Source organism: Scardinius erythrophthalmus (assembly GCF_964197995.2).
Source record: "Scardinius erythrophthalmus genome assembly, chromosome: 22".
In the NCBI taxonomy this organism is placed as follows: domain Eukaryota; kingdom Metazoa; phylum Chordata; class Actinopteri; order Cypriniformes; family Leuciscidae; genus Scardinius; species Scardinius erythrophthalmus.
The window spans coordinates 24,131,404-24,151,793 of NC_138242.1; the positions used below are offsets into that span (position 1 = coordinate 24,131,404).

Here is a 20,390-nt window from a genome sequence, read left to right on the forward strand (position 1 = left end):
AAAACACACGCCAACTGACTGTGATTTGCCAGATGATGTCAGATATACGGAGGGAAGTTATATCCACATTATCTTTGGAGTTTGATAGAGAGAGAATGAGAGACCAGACGTCAAACACTCACAGGTGTCTCCATAGTGCCATATTATAGATATTATAATTATATTGTGGTTTGAGTAACCCATTCACTTTCCTGTTTCTATTTCACCTGGTGGAATTGAGTGAATAACTGGAAATTGAATAATAGAATGAATGCCAGGTCATAAAAGACATATGACCTACCCAATGAACACAAATATAAACTGCAATATTAACAATACATACCCAATATGTTAATACTCTTCACAGATTACAGACAAATATAAAAGATTAGGCTGGCTCTCATCTTCTCTGTGTAGAAATCATGAATTATGAAGTCTTACAAAGGGATCTGTGATTACATTTGGTCCTGAGCAAAGAATAGGAAATAGATTATGAGGAAGAGGTGAGATGAATGGCATTATATATAAGGAGAGAAGTCAGACATCAGTCACCATTAGGCTACACAAAGCCCCAGCAAAAGACGCTATTATTCCATTATTTACACAGCACGTTTTTTGGATTCGAAAAAAAGCGAGACGCAGCGCATTGAAATGGAATGGAAAAGAACGTTTTTTAAAAGTTCAACCACTTTTAATGTGCGACTAATGCTACTGAGAAAGAAACGAGACCCGGTGCAACGGTCAAAGATGTCCGTATAACGTCCTTTCACACTGGACGCGATTTTGACGCACGAATAATTCGCGCGATGTTTTTATTTTTTGATCAGCTGTTTGTGTAATGAGCGCTTCCACACCGAACGCGAATGTGCTGCGGCGAAAAAACGACTTTTATTTTTTTCGCTTCGATGTCGATTTTTTTTAACGCATGTTTACAAGAACGTTCGGTAAGAAACCGTCTGTCACTCGGAACGTCGGAAGTGAAAATTCATTAAATTGAACAGATAGTAGGCTAAAGCACTTAATTTTCGATGAATGGCATATTTGAGTTGACCTTATTGGAGCTGATATGTAAATAGTTGGCTCCCCTAAAAATAGAAAAAAAAAACGAAAAAAAAAACGGTTGCTTTTTAGTCCAGCGATTTAACGGTTTGTGAATGGCACATAACCTCTGTGGAGAAAAATAATAATCAAACTTCAGCATAGGCTACATAAAGCACTATTAACGCAGCTATAGATTATTAAATATAGGCCTATGTTAGAAAGAAATGATCAATGATAATGCAGTATGCAAATAAAGGCAAGAAAGGAGACCAAATGTAACTCAATATGCAAATATTGATGGTGGTGATGGATGTCAGCTAGAATATGTCAGCTCAAATATAACTCCAGAAAGATTTTGAAACCTAAACCTTTCTTGAAGTTTATAAAACATTTTTAAAATGCAATTTAAGCATCATTTAAGTTGAATTTAATGCCTTGTAAACTGTAATTAAAATCTGTTTATCCTGGCCATTTTTTTTTCAGCACCTTGGTCAGTTCCATTGTTGTACAGATACCATGACGATATGTAATGATGCTTCTAATTAATACTGTTCCCTTAGCCTAAATAGTATTAAATCTGGATAATGCACTTAAAATACAGATTTAACATTAGCATACCTCTAAAATAATCCCCAGATTTGACTCTTGCTGTTTCTCTTAATCCAAAATATCTGGAGTATGCATGATCTAATTTGGATCCAATAAGTTATTTAACTTGCGCAACCTGTAACCTTTCCATATATAATATTGATGAGGTTCTTCTGTGGTTTGTCAAGGGAGAGCTGAAAGTGCTATACTGAGCTAAGCCATAAATGAATTGCTCTTAAAACAGACATAGCCAATACAATTTTCTCCATCCGAGCCAAAGTAAAGCCTGCAACTACTCTGTCCACTCTGGTAAAACAAATAACTCTAGAGTTCTCTTGCTCTGTGAAACAGAAATACAGGTGTCCAGTTTCAAATCCAAAACATTTTTCCTTGGCAGAAAAGGAGCAAAAACTCACCGGTGGGGATTTTACACTGTATGCTTCATAATGTCGATGCAGTAGTACAGGAGGAATCCAGGCAAAGCTTGTAGAGACAGCAGGGGACATAATGCGGAGACATTGTGAATTATTTAGGCTCTTCTCCGTGTGATCAGAGGAGAGTTCATTATTAAAAGATGTGTCTGCTATTCAACAGCTGCCTATTTAGAGATTCCCAGACTCTTTTAGATGGTCATTCTCTGTTAGATTAGTGTGGGCTACATACTTTATTTCCCTGATGAGATTAGATTAAATGAGCAGTTTGACAGCTATACATTACCAGGACAAATATATAAGATCAATTCCAATCTTTTCCATGATGGTGCACAAAAAGCACTAGATGATTCACAAAATAAAGAAAAACAGAACTGGACATCATACTGAGCCACAACATCAATTACTGTCATAATCAGAAAACAGACAGCTTGTATACTATGCAGTTAATCAAATAAATGTGTTGCAGTACATTCATTGTTGTCTGAGAAGTTAATAAGAGCACTGACAAATTCAGCTGTTGGCAGACTGAATAGCCTTCGCAAAAAGACATGCGCCCTGAAAAGACACAAAGCCATCAGTTTCATTATTATTGTAGTAATGCATGTCTATTGCATTTAATTCATTTTTAATTGCTCTGCCACTCAACTTCAATGGTTGATACTCAAGTGGATCTCAGGTTCCGCAGGAAACAATATCGCCATGGCGACTGAATGTCAGAATGAATGTAGAACAAGTGTTTTCAACGGTAGCAGCTCTAACTGCAACAGTGATCATGCTTGTTATGCAAAAACAATAGCCAGGTCAATTACATTTCCACAGAAAACCTTATTACCCATGCTAATTCATATCAAACTTAGTTTCTAAGCATAATAATCGTCACCAGCATTAGTCATCCTACCAACCAATGCAAATTAAATTCCATTAGGCCTATATGCAAACGCACATTGCACTCTTTCAGTTCACAGACAAAAAATCCGTTGAAATTACACAATTTATGTTGGCTATAGGTTCCACGCTGAAACAGTAAGTCACGTAATGCACGTGCGCGAATGTTGCCATGTAAGCGTTTCCATTCTGTTTTTTTGTTTTGTTTTGTTTTTCAACGCAACGACGCGCGAAAAAGGCATATCTTCTTGCCTCACTATATAAAAAACTTTAGACTTCGCGTACTTGCGTATAGAATATTTCTGGCCTTATGGTTAAACTAAACTCGTCTTTTCATTTGCAATTTACAAACGAATGCACCTTGCATTAAATAGCAAACTGTGAAGTATGCGTGCAAGAAAGAATATTCAAAGAGATCTTACTATGAGTCATCGTTGCTGTAGCTACTGCTCAACTACATCATAACCAAAATCAAATGCACCATTGTGATACCACATCAATGGGATGTCAAAGAACATTTTTCCTCCTGATAAGAACGAAGGAACACTGATTTCTTTCTGAACTGCATTCTGAATTAAAACAACTATGGCTGGTACGAATGTATCAGCAAAGAAAATACATACAGTCAAAAGTTTGGAAACATTACTATATGTTTTTGAAAGAAGTGTCTTATGCTCATCAAGCCTGCAGTTAAAAAAAAAAAAAAAAAAAAAAAATTATATTATAAAATATGATTACAATTTAAAATAATGGTTCTCTTTTTTAATACATTTTAAAATGTAATTTATTTGTGTGATGCAAAGCTGAATTTTCATCAGCAAGTACTCCAGTCTTTGGTGTCTTGTTATGATCCTTCAGAAATCATTCTAATATGATAATTTGATACTCAGTTATTATCAATGATGGAAACAGTTGTGCTGTTTAATATATATTTTTTGGAATACTTTCTTTCAGGATTCATTGATGAGTAAAACGTTAACAGCATTTATTCATAAAAACAGCATTTATTCAAAATAAAAACATTTCTAACAATATAAATCGTTACCATCACCTTTTATCAATTTAACACATCCTTGTTGAATTAAAGTATTAATTTCTTAAAAAAAAAAATAGTTATTGTTCCGAAACTTTTGAACGGTAGTGTATATTGTTACAAAAGATTTCAATTCTAAATAAATACAGTTATTTTTAACTTTTTATTCATCAAATAATCCTGAAAAAAGTATCTCAGGTTATAAAAAAAATATTAAGCAGCACAACTGTTTCCAACATTGATCATAAATCAGCATATTAGAATGATTTCTGAAGGAAGACACCAAAGACTGGAGTACTTGCTGATGAAAATTCAGCTTTGCATCACAAAAATAAATTACATTTTAAAGTATATTAAAAAAGAGAACCATTATTTTAAATTGTAATAATATTTCATAATATTACTGTTTTTTTTTTTTTTACTGCAGGCTTGATGGGCATAAGAGACTTCTTTCAAAAACGTTTGACTGGTACTGTATATATTACATATTTTTTATTTATTTGCATAAACATCACAATACAAAACCAGAACATAGAACAAAAACCAGAACAAAATCATTATAACATAGGCCTACTTGCCTTCCCAAAAAACAGCTTTGTAATTGGTTTTGGCTATGCAATATTTTCTTTCAAATATTTCCTTTATATGGCCTTCACTCCCACATCCAAACCTTGTCAGATGTGAATTTAGACACATTTTTATAGCTTCTGCACTCTTGTTGACACTCAGCAGTATCTGTTATTCCACAGTTTCTGTGAAAACTGCAGGATCGGATTTTCCCCCTAGACAATGTTCTGAAGAATGGCTCTTTCCTGAATCTTGGCCCGCTACAGGTCAGTGGAACAGTATTGGGTAAATTATTATTGTTGTTACTGACACAATTTATTTAACTTTGAAAGGAGACAATAGGGTTTTTTTTGTTTTTTTTTTACATGTGCACAAGCTGTACCGTTAACTTCAAATTTAGACAAACTCAATAGATCTCTGATGACATCTGGTGGATATAAAAGGATATGTTAAAGAGAAAAAGTGAACGAGTAGGCTATGCGATAACGTCAACATGTGCTAATTAATATTCATGAACTACAGGGAACGCTGTGAATCTAATCAGCGAAAACCTGTTCCTGTTTACCTCATCAGGCGAACTCGCTTTCTGTAATCTAAAGTTTATGTAGTAAATTAAACTTTTAATGGTAGCCTGCTATCCGGACCACACGTATAGGCTACTATACGGTTAACCTAACCCTAACCCTACCCACCACCCAAATAGGTGTGGTTCGGATAACCGTATAGTTCCCTTTTAATATAGCATACCCTACCTGTTGTATACATTCCATGTATAGGACTACTTGCATGCAAAATAAAAACGTACTTTTAAGACTTTTTTTCATTCAGACTCTGATTAAGATTTAACCTAAAAAAAAATACATGAAGTGTTTTGGAAACGATGGTTGAACTTGAGCGATTTTATTTTAGGATGCAAGTTCCCGCCTCTTCTAGCTAAGCTTCTAAAACGATGGAGTTTTCATATCTTTTGCATTTTCGTTCCGACATAATTTTAACTTATCCTGAGCTTTCTCAAAAAGAGAACTGATAACATGCCACATAACAATATGACTTAATCACAGATGAAAAGACTGTTTTTACATGCACTGTTTAATCAAATTGAAAGATATAACAAATGATAAATGAGTTTCTATGCAATCACTAACAGTGTTTAATCTTTGTGTTGATTATTGCCATGCATTTCTGCATTTTTCACATCCATGGTGTCCTTAATTTGCATCCCTCAATCACAACATTGCATATTAGTTTCAGTGAAAAGACTTTTGTGCTTGGTTGCACATGATCAGGTTGGTCCAAGCAGCCATCTGTCTCATTGCAAGGCTTTATACATTTAGATGCCTTCTCAAAGTTTGTATGCTGTGCTCATTACAACTCACATCTTCTCTGTTTCTCTGTAGATATGTGGACTGAAAAGAATAGAAGGATGGTTTGTTTTTGTGTAAGGAGCTGGTGCGGTGCATGCCTCTCTTTGGCCGTGAGGGCATCCCTCCATCTCTCGGTGAAGCAGTATGACTGTGGCGTTGAACTTGGGCCCGTTTCAAAATGATCTCCTCACGTTTGTGCTTCTCAAAGTGCATATTTCTGCCCAGAGAATTGATGTGTTTCCCGAGTAAGTTGGGTGATGATGATGAATAGGTGGATTTTGCAAGGCAGCATGAATGTTCTGAAACCTTCCAGGGACACGCCAAGCCCGGTCTCGGCAAGGAGCTTGTAGAGCTTCCGGAAAAATGTCTTCCATTCTTTTCCCTGTTAATCTGGGGGCTGTGTGGCACAAATAGGGGACTTTGCAGGGCCACGGCATGCAGTGGACTGGGATAGCGATACACTTCCATGCCCTGGTGACCTGCAAGGTCAGAACGGTAAGTGGGTTGCAGGACCAGTTTGGTTTGAAGTATGTCTGAAACATCTGGCCAGTGTGAGTCTGGATACAGATCCGCTACAGATCGTAAAACATCCTCAGGAATCGCCTCATCGGAGAAATGGGATAGAACTTTTCTATGCTCTTGCAATAAAATGGGTCGGCGCCTTAGAGTTTCCTCACCTGTTAAACATTCTCTCTCTCCAAAAGAGTTGTATTTTAAGGAGGCCAAAGAGGTGGAGAGGGAGCGGACATTATCGTCACTGCCAAAGTTGCTGTCGCAAAAACCTGAGCTTGCTCTTGACCGACTTTCCATGTGTGAGTGAAGTTCTTGGTGATGCCAGCTTCTTTCCGTCAGGCACTGATGATGAAGCAGGTCGTCAGATGAATGACTGGAACACGACCAAAGTCCTCTGGATTTTCCAACCTCATGAATGGCCTGCTCAGAAAAACTGCGCCTGAGCTTTAGTTGGAATGAGTCTTTATCCACCCAGTAATGATGTTGTCCCTGCTGGATATTTGTTGAAGTTAAATCTTCAGGATCGGTTTCAGTTTTTTCCAGGGCAGTCTCCACCATTGCTTTATGTCTGACTCTCAGGACCTCCAACTCCAGCAGTCCTGCCAAAGTACCACGAAATCGCTCTCTAATACGTTTCCTCCCTGTGCTAGTCCATGGCGCCACTTCAGGCTCTTCTCTGAGCACAGCGGTTGATGACATCCTGACTGGAGGCTCAAAGTCAGGCTTCCTTTCACAGTGGAGGTCTTTATAATAGTCACCCATATCAGTGCAAATACATTGATAAATCTATTGATAAGATTTTCACTAACCTTTGACCTTAGGTGAGGAATTATGTTCAAGATAAAACTTAATTCTATCAATGTGAGATTAAAGTTAACATCTGGAAGATCATTATCACTGCTAGTGACAGCTGTAACTCTTTGTTAATGTGTTTAATGTCATCGTAAGCATGTAAGAACTTCCACTGTCCATGATTATGTAAAATTAATGTAATATTTAATTTAGTTACACATTTAAAGAGGCCAAACTGGAAGGCCAACTTATAACCAAAAAACACATTTTGATTAATCACTTTTTTTGTTTTATATCTTTCAACCCAGAGTTAAATCAATCACATTTGAAAATGGCCTCTGTAATCTTATTCCAAAAGATTAAAGATTGGTTCTTTCATCATTTCCTGATGCTATTAAATATGAAAAAACAAGGTGTGCTGTAGTTTTTTACTAATATTTTTGTTAGTAAATATTAAATGCAGTTACAGTTCTACAATTGTAAATGTAAGCAATCTCTTTATTCATGCAAATACACTCCATGGACTGTTGCTACTGTAATGATTAACCGTTTAATCATCACTGCAATACATTCCCTCTACCTTATCAAACACCACCAGTTTGTTAATGAACCATATTTATTAACTCTTACACTTGCCCCAACTTGATTGAAAAAGCCCATTACATAAAGCATTTACCACAAATGAAAAAACAAGACACTCAGTTTCTGTGTATCTTTATTTACAAGCAGATATCGAAACATGTAATCCTGCATTTGAAGATGTGACAGCTTATACAGGACTTTGATACACCAATCAAACATATTTCAAGACAGAGCTTCATTCATCAGCATCAGATTCTTCATCATCTTGACTGATCTGGAAGTAGCGCAGCTCATAGCTTTCCTTATCCGACGCCACCACCCTCAGCCAGTCTCGCAGGTTGTTCTTCTTCAAGTACTTCTTTGTGAGGTACTTAAGATACCTGAGGAACATGGGATTGTTAGTGTATAAACAAAACTGATTAAAAACAACAACAGAATCTATTGGCACAACACATCTCACCTTTTAGAGAACTGCTTCTCTGAGGTGACGTTGATCTTGTTCTTCTGACGGACAATTTGCACTACATTTCCCAGGTTGCCTGTTTTGCCATTAACCTTCACCTTCTCTTTCAGAAATGTTTCCTGTTAGTAATAAAACAGCATGACCACTAGGGAAGAGAACCCTAGGCATTTAACTAGGGAAGGGAACCCTAGTTATGACACGGCATTAGTGATGCGACTCCTGAACACAATTTATTATGACATTTATAATTTTGTTTTAATTTCAATATGCAAGGTTAAAGAATAAGTTTTTTTTAATGATGTATTTGGATCAGAAATGAATAGATTGAATGCTAGTTGAGATGAATAGAAATGTAATGATCTCTCAGACAAAACTACTAGAATATTAAATTGAATCACCTATCCAATAAAACATTTGAAAAGGAGAACATTATTTGAGTGTAACAATTATCCATGCCTGGAATTTAGTTGTGTTTTTATCATACAAAGTATGGTTAGTAATTTTTTATACAACTTACAAAGTTGGCAGAGTCGAGAATCCCGTCCTCCACAGGGTGAGTGCAGTCCAGGGTGAACTTCCAGGAAGCACCCTTTTTACTCTTTTTCACAACAGTCTGCCTTTTCTAAAGAAACATTTTATAAAGTTAACTTAAAGTTAATGTTTGCTTCATAAACTCAGCCATGTTATAAAAATGAATGAACGCATTATGAAGTGCTCTACTGTAATTCTCTCTCAGTCAATTTTTCAGTCAAGCTAAAATGCTCATCCACGTGTCTGCCAACAGTACGTCAAAAATAATGAATTAATATATTATTCCATATGCAAAAACCAACACTGAGTGACATATTATATTCTTATTTAACATATCTGATAGTTTGTTAACACGAAAGATCAAATAAAATACATTTAACCATAAAGACCGGTCTCCGGTAGACACGTACCGGTGCCATCTTGGTGAGGTTGGCTTGAAAGAGGAAGTGGCGTACGTCCGCGCGAGGGTTCACGGAAATTTCTCGTATTTGATTGGCTGCCGGTTGGGGAGGATTCAGCGACTTCCGATTTGTGAACGACTTGTGTTTGACCATAGAATGTTGTTTGACTCACTCAAGGACCGCACTACGTTAGTTCAGTCCGAATTTTTCGGAACGGTTGTAAAACGGTTCAATCTATAATATGAATTTTGTCGAGATATATTAGGAAGGCTGGGTTCAACTATTTATTAATTCAAAAGATCTGACTACAAAGAACCGTTGATATCTGATAGTAAAAGCATTTAAGTGAACCGAAGATTTGACTTTATTAGCACATTTAATACCACCCTGGGGGGAAGTGCACATATTTATGTCTGAGGTAAAATAATCGGGTTTTTTTTTTTGGGAACTTTAAAACGAACTGTTCGAAAGAAAGAGTTGTCCGATTTGCATGTATTGTAAAGAAAATCATGTTTATCCAATATTTTAAAATTAGATATTATATTAGATACGTAATTGTATAGAAATGTAAAACTTTTTTAAAAAATATGATTAAGCAATTATGTTTCAGCAAGTAATTACAACCGAGTATGCAATGTTATGCATTCCACACCAATATGGCCTTTGTCTCACTTACCATTTAATCGAGTTGATGATTATTTCGTGCAATCAAAGATTATACACATCTACAACATAGCTATGTAATCATTAATGTAGTCGGACAATCCCATTTAACATACAATAAACATGGTGATTTCCATTGTTAAACATTCACATGTATACTCAACCAGTAGAGTTAGAAAGCAGAGACTGGGCTCTGCATTCCTGCAAAGCAAGCATGACTCATCCTTGCATCATTATTGTGCAGACACACCAAGAAAAACTTGGGTGAGGCCTCAGCAGGCACATGGGCACAGCCCGATTTACCAGTTATTGGGCAGATTTCTAATCTTGAACAAATTTAAATAGGCACATAAAGATTTCTGTTTGCTTGGTTACATTTTTAATGTCACTCAGCTACACAACAGCAAAATTAGAAATTAAACCATCTGAAAAATTCATGTAAAGACGTGATTCAACATAGATTGACTTTAGAGAGCGTGCTCACTAGGAGCCACTTGCTAGATGAAGTTTGTGTGTTTGAATATACTGCGATGCCACAGGCCTCCAAGAATGAAGTGCAACACTTTCATTGAGTCTGTTGTCTGGGCACCTGACCACAAATGGGAAATGAGTATTTGGCTCCTCCCATGCAGAGGATTTGGCAGCCCAACCCAACAATGCTGTCTTTTTTTCCCAGTTACTGTCCTCACTTTCTAAAATTATATCCCATGTCATTTTGCCCATTTATATGAATTTTTAAACCCTAAATTTAACATTTAAAACCATTCAATAGACAATAAACTTATTTTTATACACCTAATATATACACATGAACATATAATTTTACTTCATTTGAGAACAAACACTGCATGTTGTGCTACTGAACACTTAGGTGACGTACCTAAGATCATACTTCAAAACAGACATTTTCTGATTCAAGTATAAGATCTGTACCTTAGTAAATGAAGTTGTCCCAAATGACCAGACAGGTTAGACTAAGTAACTTTTAAACAAGGATATTCATTCTCCAAAGACAGAGATAAATAAAAAGAGTTCACAATGTTAAATATTACCAGATGAAAAATCCACTGTAAATATGAAGCAACACCTTAACCAGCATTTGGGAACTTCTTTCAATACTGATGAAGCGCTTCATAAAAAAGAAAAGAAAAAAAAAGAAAAGGTAATCTATTAGGTTTTTATTTTTTGCTCTCTCCAGTCAGGTGACAAAGGCCTCGAGTGAACAAAGGAAGATTAGAACTCGCATCAAAGATTCAGTCCTTAACAAGAGCCTGAGCTCATTCTGGGGCAGCACTGATAAGAGTCTACCTGGAGACAAATACAGGCTTCAACACTTTATTTAATGTCGTCACTGACAGCCAAAATCAAGCTGGCTGCTATTTTGGGTTACAGAGGTATTCGCACATGGCCATCACATCCTTTCCACTTCTGAACAATTAGAGACTGTCATTTAAGAGGACATTTCACTGGAGTTTATTTCTCGGTCACAGCGGTTTTTACTTGAGAGGGTACTCAAAGTACTGCAAGAACAAGGAAGTGCCAACTACCAGTGTGCATCTCACTTTGGGGGGAAAAATGGCATTCAATTGAGAGAAATTAACCACAGTGCCAGCATGGCATAGATCATGTAAGGAGAAATGTAAAAGTATGGCTACCAGAGAGACAAAAAAAAAAATCAGTGTCAGTTTGGGGTTTCCTCTCTTCGCAACAAGTTGCATAAATCCTGCACTAGTTACTATTAAGAAATTCAAGAATGCAAAAACGGAAAATGGATCCGATTTAACATTCAGGAATGCAAGTGGTTAAAAACTTGAGAGGGGGGGAAAAAAAAAAGTGGAATGGGGGAGGTCAAGGGGTAAACACTGCCAATAATAAACTTCTTACCCTAGAGAATGCCAACTGACCCGACAAGTCCAGCACAGTATTGGAAGAAAAAAAGGAATACAAATCACAACAAAAATGTGAGGTTGCTTGTGAAGGCCATAGCTTTGGTGACAAATAAAACCAAAGAAACAAATGCAAGAGATTTGTTAAAGTGTAGCATGTTGTAGCCTGAGCAGCCCAGTCTCTCTTCCTATTTGGTCATGGGTTTGACAGCCACTGCAGATTCTTCACCCATAGCTGAAAGCACAGTAACCTGCGAAACAAAATAACAATGAGTGGTTTACATTGACAAGAGGCAGGCTAAAGTCTAAATGCATTCGTTCAAACAGGTGCACTTACCAACATCTCTTCACCAGCTGCAAATTTGCTTTCGATTTCTTTGCCCAGGTCACCGTCTGGCACGCGCAGGTCCTCGCGCACGTCACCGTTGTCCATCATAAGAGAGAGGAATCCCTCACTGATGTCAACCAGCTAGGAAAACACAAGAAAACATCTTTTAAAAGGGAAGAAATGGTTTTGCAGAAGAATATCTACACTCCGAACAAAAGCTACAGCATTGCCAAGTCTGTGTTTTGGTGGAAGAGATTCACCTCAGGCAACCAATTTAAGGCGAAATGACTAAATATCGGCTGTGTAAGAAAAGCGGCACTGAACTAATAATGCTCTAAAAAGGACTAGAAAGATACTAACAATCTCAGTTTGGGACACACTAACATATTAAAGGGATAGTTCACCGAAAAATTTAAATTCTGTCATTTACTCACCCTCAAGTTTCCAAACCTGTATAAATGTCTTCTGCTGAACACACAAAAAGGATATTTTGAAGAATGTTAGTAACAAAACAGTTGTGGGGAACCATAGACTTCCACAGTGTTTTTTTCCCTACTATGGAAGTCAATGGAGCCCATTAACGGTTTGGTTAGCCTTATTCTTCAAAATATCTTTTGTTCATTTTTGGGCGAACTATACCTTTAAGAGCTCAAGAAGTCTTTTAAATTTGCTCCAAATGCAACACAAAATATGGCAATAATTTCACTACATTAATAACTAGCAGGTTAAATTTTCCAACTAGTTAATGACCAGTGTTCAATGCAATCAGGAACAAATCAATAACAAAAAGATGGTGACATTTGAATTCTAGATAAACCGTCAAGTTACTATGTTGGAAATTGTAAAGCGTTTGCATTTATTGCACACAGCATACAGGGTCAGGTGAACATTAATTGAAATAACACATCACATGAACTCCCACAAAAAAAAAAAAAAAGTGCATTTTCACCATTAAATCTTGAATTTCACAAAGCCATGCATGTCTCACCTGGTAGTCATTTCTTTTGGTGTTAGGCACATCCATGTTGTGGGTGGAGGGGCAGATATCTTCATATTTCTTATTTGTGAAAATGTCAATTCCAACCATGTGAACCTGTAAATAGAGACTCAAGTATTTAATGCTAACGTTCACGGTTTAAAAACAGCCATGCAAAAGAGTGATATCCAAATATTACCTTTGCATGACCATGCTTGCCAGTCTTAGAAGTAGACATTTCAACAATTTTGCAGGGGCGACCCTTCAGGACCACAAACCCGTTCTTGCGCAGGGCGCTGCACTGCATGGGGTAGGTGGCAGAGGCCCCGGCATCTCCGCTGGTGAAATCAAGATCTGGATCTGCCATGATGGGGATCTAAACAAGGGGCACTGGAGGGAATAAAGGAAATGGGGAAAGTATTATATTATAAACTTAAAAAGCCTCAATCCCACAAAATAAAATCACAGATGAGTCACATACGAATGAGCCAGGTTTCCACTGTATGAGTTGGCTAGTCAGACATTAGGACTGCCTTACAGCTTTAACAGCTGAAGATAGTTTTCAATTAACCATTACCAAATGTTAAGCAGCCATTTTATGTCGAATTGTAAATAAATCGACCTTGTTATTATTAGCACTCAAACCTGCAGCATCATGCTGCTCTAATTTCACCACTTATAGAATCCAAGCCAAATACACGACCAAACTTGATTCAACTTCAGCTAACACAGCTGTTTGTATTTACAAACGTGTCGTTAAAATACTTAACGAGCCACATTTGACACTTTACGGTCGTTGTTTTGCACGCAATTAACACAATGACCACGCCGAACAGGCCACTAGAAGGCTATACATGCTAGCTAGCTTAAATTGCTTAAACTCGCCAAAGAATCAGTGAAGTAACTCGTTAATCCAACGTCAGGTTCACGCTTGCAGAAAAGCGAACGGTTAGCCGTATGTCTGATTCGCGTGGCGCATGTCAACGTGGTTTCGCCGCTGATCAATGACTCGGCTAAGAGGCTAACGCCCCATTCTTCCCTAGAACAAAGTAATAGAAACACGCATAAATGGAACAACGACCACGACTAAACTATAAGGTAACTAACAAAAGGGGGGGAAACGGGTCTCGTGCGGGTTAGCCAAAGTTTCTCACGGGTCCCTTTTTCAATTAAGTCAGTGCGCGCGAGGAAAGGCCTCGCGCGTGCTCGCGGCCTGCGAACTAGAGAGCCGCATCAAAGAACTCCCGTAACACGTTTACTCAAGACGATCCGGTTACGTTCACCACCATGACATAGACTTTCAAGTCCGACAGCATTTTAAAATAAACATGAAGACAGGAAAGTTCTGTGTAATTTTTCGTTCACAATTCAAACACGCTCCATGCAGCACTTACTTCCAAGAAAAAAAGGAACGTCAACGCGCAAGCGCGGCCAATTTTAATGCGGCATCCGTACAGTGGGCGGGATTCCACTTCTTCTGCAGAGATGAGGGTGGCTTGTGCCTGAAGCTTATGCTTAGTGCCTCTTAGCGTTTAGGATCTGTGGATTGAACGCCATGAATGGTGCAACCTTCCATATAAATATAGCCTATATAAACACACACACACCTGGTGCACTTATCATTATGAGGACGGACAATCCATAGGCGTAATGGTTTTTATACTGTACAAACTGTATATTCTATCCCCCTACACTAATCCTACCCATCACAGAAAACCTTCTGCTTTTTTAATAAAACATTGTTTAGTAGGCTAGGCTATACGTTTTTTAAGCCATTTCAATTACGAGGACACAGGAAATGTCCTCATAAACCACATTTACGCTGTAATACCTGTGTAATACCCATGTTATTATACATATTTAACTTAATACAATTCCAGCAAAAAAGTGTATCTATATATATATATTTAGTTCAAAATTGCAGATCTGAATGAATTTTGTGAATTCTGTCCTTTAAATGAACGTCTTAAAGTCATAAAATCAAATTTGAACATCTAGTTTTTAATGGAATATTGCAGTAGCCTATTTATTACCATGGATTTGACAATACACATATGCATATTATTATTAATATCTAAAATATATCATATAGTGGTTTAGTTTACATATAAAAAATTCAAACAGCACACATTGTCTGGTTTTAAGTGTCAATTTATTTTAAAAAAAAAAAGCAAAGAAAATGTTTGTTTTGGGTGACAACAAGTGAACACACTGGCTGAGTTTCCAAAATCTGAAAGATTTCCATTTATCCATTTCATAATCTCCTCATTCAGAAACGATTGACTCCATCTGAATAAGATCAAAAACTGGAGTTTCAAAGTAGAAAAGAGTCTTACGTGAAGACAATGATCATTATTGCTAACAACTTAGACCGATTCTTCAACCTTTGATATGCAGTCTTCTTCGGGTTTCCTCTTTAACCATAAACACTGAGTATTGATTAACAAGACTAGAATAGATCCACAAACAACCCTATAATATTCAAACATATTTGCAGTTATCAGGGGGGAATTTATTTCAAACGGAAAGGGCACTGAACAATACTGCATTAAAATAATAAAACAAACCAACACTTTATTAAAAAAAGTAAAAATTGTTGTAAAATAAAACACTCATATTAAAGCATCCCTGACACTATAATAGATTATGATAAAAAATAAAAAAAAATCCCTTAAAAAAAAAAAAAATTCAGCTGCTTTCTGAATACAAGATACCAGCATTTAAGCACTGTACAAAACAATAAATAAATTGGATCAGAATATCAAGCAAAACTGGATTGTTAAAGTTTTATGACCATAAAACACTCAGTTTAGAAGCTCTTTTGTCGGTTGAATGACACAAAGGAGATTTTGGCGACTTTGTTTGATTCACACCATGTAATAAATTGTAAGCAATAAAATATAACTCTTACTACTAGGCACAAATTCGATGAGATCATCTCTTAGAAGTCCAGGCTACATTTAAAGTTACATTTGGAACAAAAATCTAGTTTAATAGCCTTACAAATCTATTTATAAAATATTACAGCCTGCCTATTTTGTGAACAAAACATGATATGCCCAGTTTCAGCTTCAAATGTCTATAACAGAAGGCTTGTGATCTTGAAATCTCACTATTTCTAATTTTAGTGTCAGTATGCCTGTTACGTCTTTATGTTTTTACAGGCTTATAAAAATGGCATGTTTAAATCAAACACACACTCACTCAATCAATCACACATCCACATGGAGCAACCATAAAAATAACAGCCAATATCCAGAATGCTCAGTTGTGCTATAAATCTCAGAGTTTAATACACGCAAAAAATGAAGAGAAATACAGAAATAAAACAACAACTCGCTCAGCCCGAATATAAAGGATGTACTTACAGTATTAATGTCCATATTAAGAAAGAAAATGAGGTCAAGCACACATCAAAAGACTTTCCACACTGAAGGTGGTGCGTGAGAGAGGATGAAGAAATCAACCGACCTCACAGTTTACGTTTGTGGTGATAAAATGGATGGAAAGATCCCATTAGTAGGCCTACTTCAAACCTGCACACACATCCACTCAGTTCACAGTTTGATGGATAAAAAACATGAAGTCTCAAAAGATCCTAGTTGTGACAAATGAATTTCACACTCTATTGCCCTTACAGAACAGTAATGAAAATGTATAAAAGTACATAAAGGACTTGATGATTCCATTTGAATAAAATGCCATGTCGTTTGGAAGGACTTCAAGTCTATTAATGGGTGATTCTGCAATCAGAGGCATTTTCAAGTACACAAAATCGTGAAAAAATGCAAGTTCTTTAAATGGCTCCATACAACTTTCAAGTGGAAATAACGTGACAGTTGTGTGCTTGTTCTTGTTCTGAATCAAAATTCCGGTAATGACACCTAATAATCTGATGGTGGTAATGACCAGCATTGGAGAAAAAAGAAGAAAACTGAACAAATAATCCAAATTAACTGAATATATCATTAGGATTAAATAGCAGACAAAATAAAAGTCCCCCTAGGCTACTGAAAAATTCCCTAATTGAAGAATCACCCTAATATGAAGTGTAGGCTTGATTTGGCTGTTGCACGAGACATTGCACCATGATTTTTTTTTTTTTTTTTTAAAAAAGCTTCCATTTCTGAAAATTTCTGTCTGGCGCTCTACACTTAAATCACCTCTGAATCTACATGTAATGACAACATAGGCTTCTTTAACATTAGTTAATTTACAACATACTTAATCGCCAATTAAAAATACCTATTTTAATTGAATAAACTTGAAAATTCACTGATCTACTGGTTGCATTTCAAAAAGACAATTCCCCCCAGAGAATAAACACTCGGCTCTTCAAACTGCGATCGTGAATATTGCCTCATATTGTCACTCACAAAGTTTCATTTACGGCGTCGATAGTCATCATTACCCACATAGAAATCTGAACCGATCCAACAGGTGAACAGAAACGAGGTAGCCTAAAAGGAAGCTCTGTCAAACACTACCCTTCGTTCACCGATTTACAGTATGTGATTCACACGGAGGACAAGATGGATCGTACAGAATCACACGTTCCCAGACAATTCAAACGCATTCGTTTCGGAGGCAGGACTTTTTTTCCAAAAAGGAAGTGGATATTTACAGAGGGTGGTAGTGAAAGTCCCTCTAGAAACAGTTGGAGATTATAGATCCATCTTGAGGAGAGGCGAGCAACTGACTCACCAGGCTCGATTCCCTTGGCCTTTATTGCACTTTGCTGAAAGTCATGAGGAAAAAAACCTTAAAAATACAAAACTGCAGCACATTCTTATCCTAATGACACGTGGAGGTGCGTTACTCCTGATACGGAAACAATTTGAGATTGCTGGTATGTTAATGCTAACATATCTACCTTTTTTGTATTGTTGGTGGAAAGCATTACATTTCATCATTCATTCACATGTACACACACCCTTACACAGCAACTTTCATACTCTAACAGAATCTTAATGTACTTTTTTATGTTTCAATACAAAGCTCTGTAGTATTGACCAATCAGTTGAAGGATTCAGACTGATGTTAAAGCGTTCAAGAATAGTCTCTGCTGATCAGTTTCATCCTTAAATCAAATCTGGAAATCTGTTCGTTCACCCAAAAACTGTTTGACTTTTGTCTCAATGTCCAGGCTGTTATTTTCCATACAATGTAAGTGAAAAGTGACCAGGGATTCATTAGTGAATGACGACTTACATTTGAGCCTGTTCCTCACAGAAAACATTATATGGCTTCAGAAACTAGAAATATAGTGCACAAGTTGTATATACTACTACGATGCTTTTTTTGTCCATTTTAGATTTTAGTAGCATTTGGTCATTTTAATTACATGGAAGAGAGCAGCTTGGACATTGTGCTAAATCTCTCTTTTTGTGTGTGACTGAATGATTCAGTGATTGACATGGGGGTGAGTAAATGAGAACAGAATTTAAATTTTAGGGTGAACTATCCCTTTAACCCACAATAGCCATAATGTGCATGAATAAGTTGCAGAGACAATTGAAATAAACTGAAAAAGGTTCTGAATTACAGCACAATCTCCCTGAGCACAAGGAAAACAGCGCAAATCACAGGCTCCAAATGTGATTTGAATACTATAGAGCTTTGGCATAAAACAAGGAATGCACAGTATTAATATTCAGGATCATTTATATTTTCATTATAGGTCCATATCAGCAGGCATCAATTTCCATCCAAAAAATGAGCATGTTTCCTTTTCATTACAGAAAAATGCATACACAATATATTATGGACTTAAAAATAAAAACGAGCAGCGTTGCAAATTTATTTTTAAGGCATTCTGTGGACAGCCCGATGTGTGTCTGCTCCAACATAATGTGGTATTTCATAAAGTATCATACAAGTCTTAAATATCAGTTTCAATTCACACATTAGAGTGATTTTCACATGACACAAACATCTGTGTGCATTCCAAGCTGAAACATAAAAAAGAAAAAGGGTTGATCACACAAACCAGGCTCAATGGATTCATCCCGCAAGGGAGGTTTTACCGACGTTCAGCGCAACCGTGATAAATTATTGTGTCAAAAAGTGTCTTAACAGTACAAATATTCACTCTACTCTGTGGGTTGGATTTCCCATATTTCCAGTCTCCACGTCCAGAAGAATCTAGATACGTATTTATAAGGACAAAAACATCAGAACCCCACAAATGTTAATGAAAGGGCCATATAAAACAATGCAGACCAGTTGTGCTCCTCTGTCACCCTTTGTTGTTCGTCGGGGCGTTTGGATTTTGGGTTTGTCTTTGACTCTTCTGAGAAGGACCCAGCTAGGTTTGGTCTTTTTGCCATCTGCCAGATTATCCAGAGCACCTGGATTTTCCTGTCTTTCCTTTTTTCACACTTTTCAATGAAGTAGAAAAGGTCCACAGATACAATGCAGGGGAGGGGCGGGAATGAATTACCAATTCATCATGGAGTTTCTGTTCAAGGTCATGAAGAAAACTTGGCTGCTGCCTCCTGATCGGACAGAGGCAAAGAACACCTGCAAGACGGAGGAACGGGTGTCATTATACTCACACAAAGGAGAAAACTGTTACAATCTACATTCAGTTTTTGTTATCAGTTAGAGTTATTATACTTAGCTAAAGCTCAAACCATAAAAAAAATGTGTTACTTGAAATTAAATAAACATTAACTGAAATAAATAAAATATATAAAACTTATTTCAGCTAGTAGGCAACATTTCCCATTTTCATTTAGTTTAAGTTAATGTACTAAAATAACAAATTAAAACTATAGACAGTATAACTACTAATAAAACTAATAAAAATGACAAAAACACAAGATTACTAAAACTTTTTTTAAATTAAAACGAAAACTAATTCAAAATATTAATAAAAACTACAATAGTATCTCAATGACACAAACAACACCGATCAATTGACAACACATCCATAATCAAGAATAAGAAAAGAAAATAACAAATATTCACAAATACGATCAGTGTATTCATGTTGGTTTATAGTTTTGAAAAACTTCTATACTATTTTTAAGAAAAGTTTAAACGAAGTGGCTAAAGGTTTATACGTCATGTATAAAAATCAAGTAAAACATAATAACACGTTCCTTAAACTTTTATTACGAATGTACACCTTATTTATTTTATTATATTTTATTTATAGTATTACAGATTAAAGGTAAAAAAGTTTTTTTTTAAATACTATGAAAATGTATAAAGAAAATTATATTATAAATTACATTATTAAATAGATATTACTATATAACTATTATATATTTTAAATAATAATAAAATATTTTTTTAAATAAAGCATTCTCTTCATTATCTTAGATAACAAGCTGACATTTTAAAAAAATACATATATA

The 20,390-nt window shown here is 36.2% G+C and overlaps 3 protein-coding genes across 12 annotated transcripts in view; all 3 read right to left on the reverse strand.

Moving 5' to 3' along the window:
* Positions 1-7,898: 7,898 nt before the first annotated feature.
* Positions 7,899-9,522, reverse strand: rpl22l1 (ribosomal protein L22-like 1). Its single transcript, XM_081352051.1, has 4 exons — positions 9,183-9,522; positions 8,759-8,863; positions 8,239-8,360; positions 7,899-8,158 (listed from the first exon to the last, which is right to left on the reverse strand). Exons 1-4 carry the CDS (start codon positions 9,324-9,326, stop codon positions 8,014-8,016), a joined length of 516 nt encoding a protein of 171 aa, XP_081208177.1. The 5' UTR covers positions 9,327-9,522; the 3' UTR covers positions 7,899-8,013.
* A 1,635-nt stretch (positions 9,523-11,157) lies between these two features.
* On the reverse strand, positions 11,158-14,592 carry eif5a (eukaryotic translation initiation factor 5A). Of its 4 annotated transcripts, none has more exons than XM_081352047.1 (5): positions 14,421-14,592; positions 13,226-13,416; positions 13,039-13,143; positions 12,060-12,191; positions 11,158-11,973 (listed from the first exon to the last, which is right to left on the reverse strand). In XM_081352047.1, exons 2-5 carry the CDS (start codon positions 13,391-13,393, stop codon positions 11,911-11,913), a joined length of 468 nt encoding a protein of 155 aa, XP_081208173.1. In that variant the 5' UTR covers positions 13,394-13,416; positions 14,421-14,592; the 3' UTR covers positions 11,158-11,910. The 4 variants fall into 4 exon arrangements, with proteins under 4 accessions (XP_081208173.1, XP_081208174.1, XP_081208176.1 ...); XM_081352048.1 differs by having other exon boundaries at positions 13,912-14,427; XM_081352050.1 differs by lacking the exon at positions 14,421-14,592 and adding an exon at positions 14,134-14,258.
* A 1,703-nt stretch (positions 14,593-16,295) lies between these two features.
* Positions 16,296-20,390, reverse strand: part of tnikb (TRAF2 and NCK interacting kinase b) — a 59,228-nt gene continuing 55,133 nt past the window's right edge. For all 7 annotated transcript variants that reach the window (XM_081353427.1, XM_081353426.1, XM_081353424.1 and 4 more), the window contains one exon: positions 16,296-19,548. In XM_081353427.1, coding sequence (XP_081209553.1) covers positions 19,465-19,548 — 84 coding nt within the window. In that variant the 3' untranslated portion in view covers positions 16,296-19,464. The remainder of the gene's footprint in view (positions 19,549-20,390) is intronic.

What these genes read in the sequence shown, in the direction of transcription:
- eif5a (XM_081352047.1), bottom strand. Translation starts at nt 13,393, where the DNA reads ATGGCAGATCCAGATCTTGATTTCACCAGCGGAGATGCCGGGGCCTCT. An exon ending in GCAAGCATGGTCATGCAAAG is followed by an intron (nt 13,144 to 13,225) that starts GTAATATTTGGA and finishes CTCTATTTACAG; the next exon opens with GTTCACATGGTTGGAATTGA. An exon ending in CCAAAAGAAATGACTACCAG is followed by an intron (nt 12,192 to 13,038) that starts GTGAGACATGCA and finishes GTGTTTTCCTAG; the next exon opens with CTGGTTGACATCAGTGAGGG.
- rpl22l1 (XM_081352051.1), bottom strand. Translation starts at nt 9,326, where the DNA reads ATGGTCAAACACAAGTCGTTCACAAATCGGAAGTCGCTGAATCCTCCC. An exon ending in ACCTCACCAAGATGGCACCG is followed by an intron (nt 8,864 to 9,182) that starts GTACGTGTCTAC and finishes ATGTTTCTTTAG; the next exon opens with AAAAGGCAGACTGTTGTGAA. An exon ending in TTCTCGACTCTGCCAACTTT is followed by an intron (nt 8,361 to 8,758) that starts GTAAGTTGTATA and finishes TATTACTAACAG; the next exon opens with GAAACATTTCTGAAAGAGAA.